Below are 9031 nucleotides of genomic sequence, written 5' to 3' on the forward strand. Positions count from 1 at the left end.
ACAGAAAGGGAAAAAAGTTTAATCTCAAGTGATTAAACTAGCATCATAAGAGAAATAACATAGCCATTCCCTTTTTTTCAATGGCCATCCAACAACCCTCACTGTGCAAGTTAGTCATGGTACTTACTCATTTCAAACAAGAAGCAGCATAGCCCTCATGACTTTTTCCTTAACTTTTCTTGAAGTCTTTAATTGGAACACAAGAGCGGATTTCTATTTAATGATCACTAAATTCATCCCAGATTACCCTTTTCCCTCTTCTGAGCACTAAAAGTGTTCTCCTACTCCCCACAGCTTAGCCTTGAGGGAAAACAGCAAGGAGAAGCTTGACATGCTCTCTACCAAATAGGAGCACGTCCAGGAGCACTCCCAGCACTGACCTTTGGGCAGCTGCAATACCTCCTGCAGTTACTTTATGCCTGGATTATCTCCAGCCCACAGCTAGTAGACTTTTTGTTCCAATCTCCCATTTGGCCCTTTGCAGCTGGTCCCCCACTTAACCCAGTCCTCTCTCCCACACAGGTCTTCTTTACTCCTTTCTCTCCTTCTCCCACCTAGATCATTTTCCCCCTGAATTAGCAATATTTGTCTCTCCTGTTGTTCTCCTGGCCACTTTGCAGCACTTATACTTGAAGTGGCACCTCTTCAGGGCTAGGAATATGCCTACACAGCACGTTAGAAAGGACTTAGCAATGTATGGACACAGCATGGCAGAACTCAATGTGGATGATAACAGAAAATGGGTACCTAGGGATATATTTAAGCAGAAAGGACTGAATTAGAGAAAAAAAAAGGGGCTTGCTCCTCTAGGTGCTGAAAATTCAATACATTTTTCAGGGTTTTCCTGAAACAGGACCAGAGACCATATTCCAAGGCAGCAAAGTTAACTGAAGTGGTGCTGTACAGCTTGGAGCAGAGGTAGAAAGCAGAAGATTTAAATGGGAGTGTAAAAGGTGATCCAAGGACATTGAAGAAAAAAACATATGGTTGTCGAATCCTGCTTTCTTCTTTCACACGCTGCATTATAGAAAGCCCATTTTTCCCTTTCTACCAGAGAAACGTTGTTAGAAAGAGTAAGTCCATCACTGCAGCCATCCCTTTACCTGCAGCCGAACCCACCACCATTCCCTCTCGCGGTGCTACCTCAGAGCCAGGGCAGTCCCACAAGAAGGATAAGGGAGGGGATGAGCAGGCTGGCAGATAAAGGACAACACGAACTGCAGCCACCATTTAGCCCAGTCTGAGTCCTGGGGACACCTGTCAGTAGCCATTTCATATATTGCTAAACTTGAACTATAAACTGCAATTGGTACATCTGCAGGATAGTTCAAAACACACCTGACAGACCTTCAAATTATCAACTATTACAGCTGTTTGATTACTTTGGAACCGCTACCGATATGTGACATCAGCTCAAGGCCATGTCTGCAACTGTCTACATCAATCCAGCGAAGCTCTCTGCAGAAAGATGTCAGAACAGAGACAAAACAGGCTCTCTCCAGAAATGGTTAATCAATAGCTTGCTAGGTTGACTGAATGCCATTAGATACAGTGGTGCAGCTACTGTATATAAATCGTGACCTGTCTTCTGTATCATTCTCAGTCACCTCTCCTGCCATACTGGTAGTCACCAGTTTTCCACTTGGAAGTTTTTGGGCATTACCAGAAATGTTCATAGCATCATGGATCTGGGGAACAGTGATAATACTCTGCTGTGGGCTTTGGTTTCTTCTAGGGAGGAGGAGGAGGTAAGGAATCTGTTTGTAAATGCATCTCAGTGTACCTAGCCTTTATTTCTGTCAAATATACCGTGTACATAACTAAAAGAAGTGTAATCTTAAGACTATCGTGCAGGATAGCATGGGCAACACTGTAGTTAGGTCTTTTGAGAGATTTATTTTACAACAGAATTTTTGTGTATGGGCTTTTTAATAATAGTGAGGTAATGCCTAGACATAGCTGTAGATACAAATCTATGCATAAATGAGGTAATTAAAATATGAATATGCGTGTTCTGATTTCCTAAACTACTGGGCTATTGTTTTACCTGCATTGTGATCACAGCTAAAACCTACTTATATCTAATTATAGTTTAATACCTACTTACAAACATTTTTATATTATCAGTCTATCATATCTAGTTACACAGTTTAATACAGATAATATGCCTGTACCTTACTATGTCAAATACATATTCCTTAAAAGCATTTATCCTACTAGAACATTTACATAAGGAGCAAGTAATTTGCTTACCTATTGTAATTTTGTATTTTTTCAGCAGTCATTTTCTTGTTTTACGTGAAAAAGTTTAATAAAAAAGGTGAAAATAGTTAACTTCAGATAATAACCATCAGGAACTTACTAGAAAAGCTAAAGTATTATCTGAAAGTTATTTTAGCAGCTATGGTGTCCTTATGCAGGAAAGTAGTTTTCTGACTGAGAATAAAAAATACCGTTTAAGCATATGCTTTACTTTAAGCACATGCTTAACTTAAAGCATGTGCTTAATGACACTATGCCTGAAAGACTAACTCTTATGCTTACTGAAGATCATGGCAAAATTCCCACTGTTTTCAGCAGGATTTGGTCCAAATGGGATATGCCAATCACAACAAGCTTTCTACACTCAAAAGGCTATTCCCCTTGGTATTCAAATTGAATTGTGAATACCGTTGCCCAAAAATGTATCAGACAATATTAGTGGGATGGATTATTAATTTGTGGGACAATTGCATAACTGTGCATGTTAGCTAGTGGCAACAATGCTGCATTTAAACAAGTGAAAAATACACTCCTGATCTAGGGAAAAGAAAAATGACATCATCAAGCTGTGGTTTATTATGTTTATTATAATACAGGCTGTTAAAGTTATTCTTTCTTGTATGCCATAGACCTCACAATAGGCTTACTCCTTAAAGGGGAGAAAATTATTTGTCAATATACTATTTGCTTGGGTTTTTTTTTTTTTACAATTTTTCACATTACAGAAAGCCTAGCATCATCATTTTACTTACCTGGTAGTCCTGGAGGAGAGATCTTTATACATACTTCTAAATTCAGCTTTTGTTTGTGTTTTGTAGGCGACGAGGTGAGCCACCACTTGAAAATGGGTTCCTCCCATACCTGGGCTGTGCCTTGCAGTTCAGTGCCAACCCCCTTGAATTCCTCAGAGAAAAGCAGAAGAAGCATGGCCACATTTTCACTTGCCGAGTAGCAGGGAAATACATTCATTTCCTCACTGACCCTTTTTCATACCATGCATTGATACGCCAGGGAAAACACTTGGACTGGAAAAAGTTCCATTTTGCTACTTCTGCCAAGGTACCACTTTAAAAATGGTTTTAATATCTAACAAGCAAAGTATCTGCTGTCAGGACAGATGTACCCAGTTAATCCCTATAGCATAACTATGCCTTTGAAATATCATTGGGTTCACATTTCTGCACTTCTATTGGTTTAAAACATTGGGGTCTTTTTTTCCCTTTCCTTAATGGAAAGGAAATTCGCAGTGATTTGGATTCTCTAAGAATGACGTTATTTAGTCATGTAGTATCCCAAATTGCTAAAGAAGAAATACAGTTAGCACCATCTGCAAAATGATCATATAGCTTGCTGAAGCTGAAACCTTCTTCAGGAGGTGCTCACCACTACAGAAGATTTGGTCCTAATGCCTTAAAAAATGATGCAACACAGTAGGAGCTCAGTCAAACTCTTACTGAAGTAAGCAAAAAGTCTCCTGTTGATGTCAATGGGAGTTGAATGAAGGTCTAGGTAACCATGTCCATTTATTTGTAAGCATCTATTCGAATCTATTTTCATTTGCCTACTTAACTGCTATGGTTCACTGAGAAAGTATCAGTTCTAGTATTAATAGCCCTTATTATGCTTCCCTCTAGTAAGCTATGAAGTTATACTTTGGCTTTAGTTTCTGTTAGACTTTATCATCAAGGTTATGGCAGGCCTTATTTATCATGCATACAATTTTTTTTGTGACAGGCTTTTGGGCATGGTAGCATTGACCCAGCAGAGGGAAACACCACTGAAAATTTTCATCAGACTTTCATTAGAACCCTTCAAGGTAATGCCCTAGATGCCCTCATTGAAGCAATGATGGAAAACCTACAGTACGTCATGCTGCAGTCAAGAACATCTAAACTTCAGTCTAATGCCTGGGTGACAGAAGGACTTTATATGTTCTGTTGCCAGGTGATGTTTGAGTCTGGCTTTTTAACACTTTTTGGTAAAGAATTTAATTCAAATCACGACAAAAATCTATCATCAAAGCAGGAAACTGAGAGAGCTCATATCCTAAATGCCCTCGAAAACTTCAAGGAATTTGATAGGATCTTTCCAGCCCTCGTGGCGGGGCTGCCTATCCACCTCTTCAAGAGTGCCCACAGTGCACGTGAGAAGCTGGGAGAGGCACTCCTCCACAAGAACCTCCTGAAGAGGGACAACCTTTCTGAGCTTGTCACCCTCCGCATGTTCCTGAATGACACTCTGTCAACCTTCGATGACATGGAAAAAGCGAAGACCCATGTGGCGGTGCTCTGGGCCTCACAAGCCAACACCATTCCTGCCACGTTTTGGAGCTTGTTCTATCTTCTTAAGTAAGTCCCAATGCTTCTTGTTTCCAAACAAGAAAAATGTTTGTTATCTTTCAGAAACCAGTTCATGAATACAGGCAATTTCCACTGCTTGATACCTCATCAGTGTCAAAAAGCTTACTGATTACAACAGAAATGGCATGTTGTTCTGGACTTCCACAGAAACCCCCTTCACTCGTCTGAGACCAAGTAGTGGTACCACAGAGCAATTCTGCAGAAGGTTTTCAAAAAAGCCCACTCCAGGGCAATGCTATATTTTGTCAAGAAAGCTTTGGGGTAAACCTATATGACATGACATTAAAAGTGCTGGTTGCAGTCAGAACATTAATTGTACTGAAGGCTTCCAATATAATCAGACATTTTTAGACCTTCTCACTAAAGCAGGCAAAATGAGCTTTAACTTCATTATTGTTTTCACAGATACTTAATAGAAAATAGTTTCTACGTTGATAGATCCTTCTGAGGCTGCAGTGTAGACTGCAGCTGCTGAGCTTGTTACTCATGAGAGGAGTGCACAGTTCAGATAATACTATTAAATGTCCATTTTAGAGTGGGCCTCTGTGGAATATAATCTACCTCAGCATGACTAACTCTTAAGTATATATCTAAATTGCTGAGGTTTTTATTTAGCCAGTGGCTTGCATCCTGATATCTACCTGCCAATGCTATTACCTGAGGTTCTTTAGTACTTTTCATTCCAAGAATGCATTGGCTTTAGGTCTTCTGGCCTTGGAGTCTTTTAACACCCTGATTGATTGTGCCTACATCAAGACACTATTGCATCCTGTATTATTATCTATATGTATTTCCCCATAGCTCATATATTCCATGTCTGTAAGAACATGTAGACAGTGAAGGATGCTATGTGGACACTTAGTATTAGGAAGATTCTTTTTAGCTAGACAGAATATTGCCACATAATAGGACATCATCCAGGATAAGTGATGTTATAAAACTGATCTATGATCCTGTTTCTAAACTTTCTACCTGCAGTGGGGCTATTTCCTAATCTACAACTGATTGTTTTATTTCTTATTCTTGGCATTGCTTTTTAGTGATGTTACTGTTTATTACCTGAGTTATGCACATCAGTTCTGTCCCACTTGTCATTGGAGACAGAATCAAATACTTGGGGTTCTTTTCCTTTTTTTGAAGCTATCGTACCTTTGCCAAGACATGAAAAAATGTGGTTGCAGCGTTTTGCTGCAACATTTTCATTTTAGAAAGTTGTACTTGTCAGCTAACAAACTAAATTTTAGTCAGGAAGAAAGTTAATGGCAAAATCCCTTTTTAAAGCATTCTTAAGTGTAAAATTATATTATACTTCTGCTTTTTTGATCTTAGGAGTCCAGAAGCAATGAGAGCTGCTACCAAAGAAGTGCAACGTATTTTGGAAAGTGCCGGAGAGAAGATCAGCTTAGGTGGCAAACATATTTCCTTGAACCGAAAACAGCTGGATAATATGCTAGTACTAGGTATGATTATTTTATGCAGGAGTAACAGAAATCACCCCACAATTTTCACAGTCTTCTCTTTGTTACCATATAAATGCTTGCTACAGAATTACAATGGAATTAGCCAACAAACACTAGAACAAAAAACTGTATGTTCCTTAGCAATAGTCAACACAATCAGTCATCCCAACGTCCCAGGTGGTACTGAGAGTAACAAAATTCACATGAATAGCACTTTTTTTGTGGGTAATGGCATGTCTCAATACTGCTACACAGCTACATAACATAGTATTGGAGACCCATGGATAATTCAGAACAATATTTTGTTTGGTAATGACTTTAGATCAAATAAAAGGGTGTTGCCAAATTTTATATCCCAATTCTTATGATGTGAAGCAATATCTTCTAATACCATTACTTTTATTTCTTCTTAATATTTTTCAAATATTTGAAATATTGGCACATTTTTCAAAGTGTCCAAGTTACAGAGAGTTTTGAAAATGTCACCCTTTAACTGCTGTTGCTTTAAAAAAAAAAAAAAGTCAGCTTATATTGAAGCAAAAAAACCCCAAGTTACTTTTTCTGAGTACTGGTTTCTATGCACTACCTCTTAAAGTTCCAGAAAATCCTGATCACTGCACTGTTTCTTTTTTTTGTTATGTTTCCAGTTTTGACTGGTTTGTTCTTTACCTCAGAGTGAAAACGTGTCTCATTTTCAAATATTCTGTTGCCCCAGCTATAACTGTTTTACTAGGGGAAAGTGTATTATGTTCTCTGTGTTATCTGCAGAAAGGATAATAATGCTAAAAGGCAATGAGAAAGATACTTTCTTAGGCATTTAGAAAGTTATTGTTAAAATATTTCTTCTAATAGATGCAGGGTTTGATAATGGGTTTGAAATAGTTCAAAATGCATGACCTCCCACAAGGACATGCACATTCTATTTCCATGGTAATCATTCCTTTTCCTCTCCCTATAGACAGCATCATCAAGGAGGCAATGAGGCTATCGAGTGCGTCTATGACTTTCCGAGTTGCCAAGGAGGATTTCACTTTGCACTTAGAGAACAATTTTTACAACATTCGCAGTGATGATATTGTAGCTCTTTATCCTCAGCTGTTGCATTTTGATCCAGAAATCTATGCTGATCCCTTGGTAAGTATTTATCAAAGTGCATTAAACTCTGAGCTCTAGCAGAAGCTAACATGCCTTTTAGTAGAGCATTTATCAGGGGTGACCCCACAGCTGGTTTTCTGTTGTACTCCAGACAGTCTGTTCTTACACCTGGAGCCATAATGATAAGCAAAAAAAAGAATAAAGTCAGTGCAAGTACTATTTGCAAAACATGTTTTAGTGTAACCAAAAAGCGTGCTCCCAGCCCAAGACAGCCTTCTACTTACCGCCTTCCTCAGTGAGGAAAGATCACCATTATGGGGGGGTTCGATGGAGGACAAGGGTAAGGATAATATTTTCCCAAAGGCACAGAATGAGAAATCTTCCAGTTCTGCTGCATGAACAAGGATGCAGGTTATCATCCTTATTTTAAGAGGTCAGAAAAGAAAAGGAGAGTTATCAGCAAAGAACCTGGGATCATGTCCCACATACCAGCGCTTCTCAAGGGGCTACCCTTTCCAAAACAGCACCACAGGGCCTGGCGCTACGGTACAACGCCTACTGCTAGAGGCTCTTCTTTCCCAGCCTGCATCTTGTGTCTTAATGGCATTATCTAGTCTTCGGAGGTATTCAAATGTCGAGTAACTCTTTTGTGGGTTTTATTACAGACATTCAAATATGATCGCTTTCTCAATGAGAATGGAGAAGAAAAGACTGACTTCTACCGCAACGGTCGCAAGTTAAAGTATTACTATATGCCATTTGGGACAGGCATAGCAAAATGCCCTGGCAGATTATTTGCTGTCCATGAAATTAAACAATTTTTGGCTTTGATATTTTCATATTTTGAGATAGAGCTTGTACAATAATGTGCAATGTCCTTCTTTAGATCAATCCCGTGCAGGACTGGGTATTTTGCAACCAGCCAACGACATTGATTTCAGGTATAGACTGAAATGTCTATGAATATATATTTTATATTATACATATAAACTATGTACTATATAAGTACACTATATAACATATACTTTATATATATTTTATATATATATGCAAATGAAACTTTGCAAGTCTTGGGGGAAAATCTATATGAAGATGCTAATTCATCAGTCTAATGGAAAATGCATAATGTATACCGTTACGGCACCAGCATGCTGTGGGTTTAATGCCCTGTGTTGATACAAATGTTTCCCCTTTTACCAACCATTTCGAAATGCAAGTTAAGATTCTGAATTGTGCATGTGCAGTCGTTCTTTTTTTTTTTTCTGTCAGCAAATACTTTCCCAGAGTTAGTTAGAATTTCATCAACTAATTCAAAATAATTGTCAAAATTCAACTACAGTTAAAACTTATTCTTCTTTATAATTGAAATGTTGGGGACGGTGGTTCTCCCCACAGGTGAAATAAAAATTTTGTTGTGTAAAGGCAGATTTGCGGTGGGGAGGGGAGAGTTTCCTGGGGAAGTACCTTTATGGTTTTATGAAAAACAAGAAAAAGACTTGAAGAAAATCTACAAAAATGTTCACGTTCTAGTGAAACTGCAAAACTTGTATTACGTTCATTGTAATATACTTCTCTTCAGAAAGTTGTAACTCTATTAAAATAAATGATATTGGCTGAACCAAATGCGTCTCGAGACTATTTGTCATTTTAATGTCTTAACATTCTCAAAGATTTACACCCAAACCACCGAAGCCAGCTTTAAACTAGCCAGCTCAAACGCCAATATGGAGATAAATAAATAGCCACCATATATTCACCAGTGGTTCTGGTTGGATTTTGCACCATTCTCTGAATTCTGTATTTCCATAAGCCTCCATTGGTCATACTTCTTAAGTCTTCCTAGTCTAATTCCAT

General features: G+C 38.4%; 1 protein-coding gene across 1 annotated transcript; it reads left to right on the forward strand.

Annotated features, from left to right (window-relative positions):
- Positions 1-1601: 1601 nt before the first annotated feature.
- LOC103907177 (cholesterol 7-alpha-monooxygenase) lies at positions 1602-8803 on the forward strand. The gene is made up of 6 exons (XM_009289291.2): positions 1602-1748; positions 3081-3321; positions 3997-4610; positions 5952-6082; positions 7041-7216; positions 7843-8803. Exons 1-6 carry the CDS (start codon positions 1669-1671, stop codon positions 8041-8043), a joined length of 1443 nt encoding a protein of 480 aa, XP_009287566.2. The 5' UTR covers positions 1602-1668; the 3' UTR covers positions 8044-8803.
- The last annotated feature ends 228 nt before the right edge of the window (positions 8804-9031 follow it).

Source organism: Aptenodytes forsteri, unplaced genomic scaffold (genome assembly GCF_000699145.1).
Source record: "Aptenodytes forsteri isolate BGI_AS27 unplaced genomic scaffold, ASM69914v1 Scaffold139, whole genome shotgun sequence".
NCBI lineage: Eukaryota > Metazoa > Chordata > Aves > Sphenisciformes > Spheniscidae > Aptenodytes > Aptenodytes forsteri.

What these genes read in the sequence shown, in the direction of transcription:
- LOC103907177 (XM_009289291.2), top strand. Translation starts at nt 1,669, where the DNA reads ATGTTCATAGCATCATGGATCTGGGGAACAGTGATAATACTCTGCTGT. An exon ending in GGATAATATGCTAGTACTAG is followed by an intron (nt 6,083 to 7,040) that starts GTATGATTATTT and finishes CTCTCCCTATAG; the next exon opens with ACAGCATCATCAAGGAGGCA. An exon ending in AAATCTATGCTGATCCCTTG is followed by an intron (nt 7,217 to 7,842) that starts GTAAGTATTTAT and finishes GTTTTATTACAG; the next exon opens with ACATTCAAATATGATCGCTT.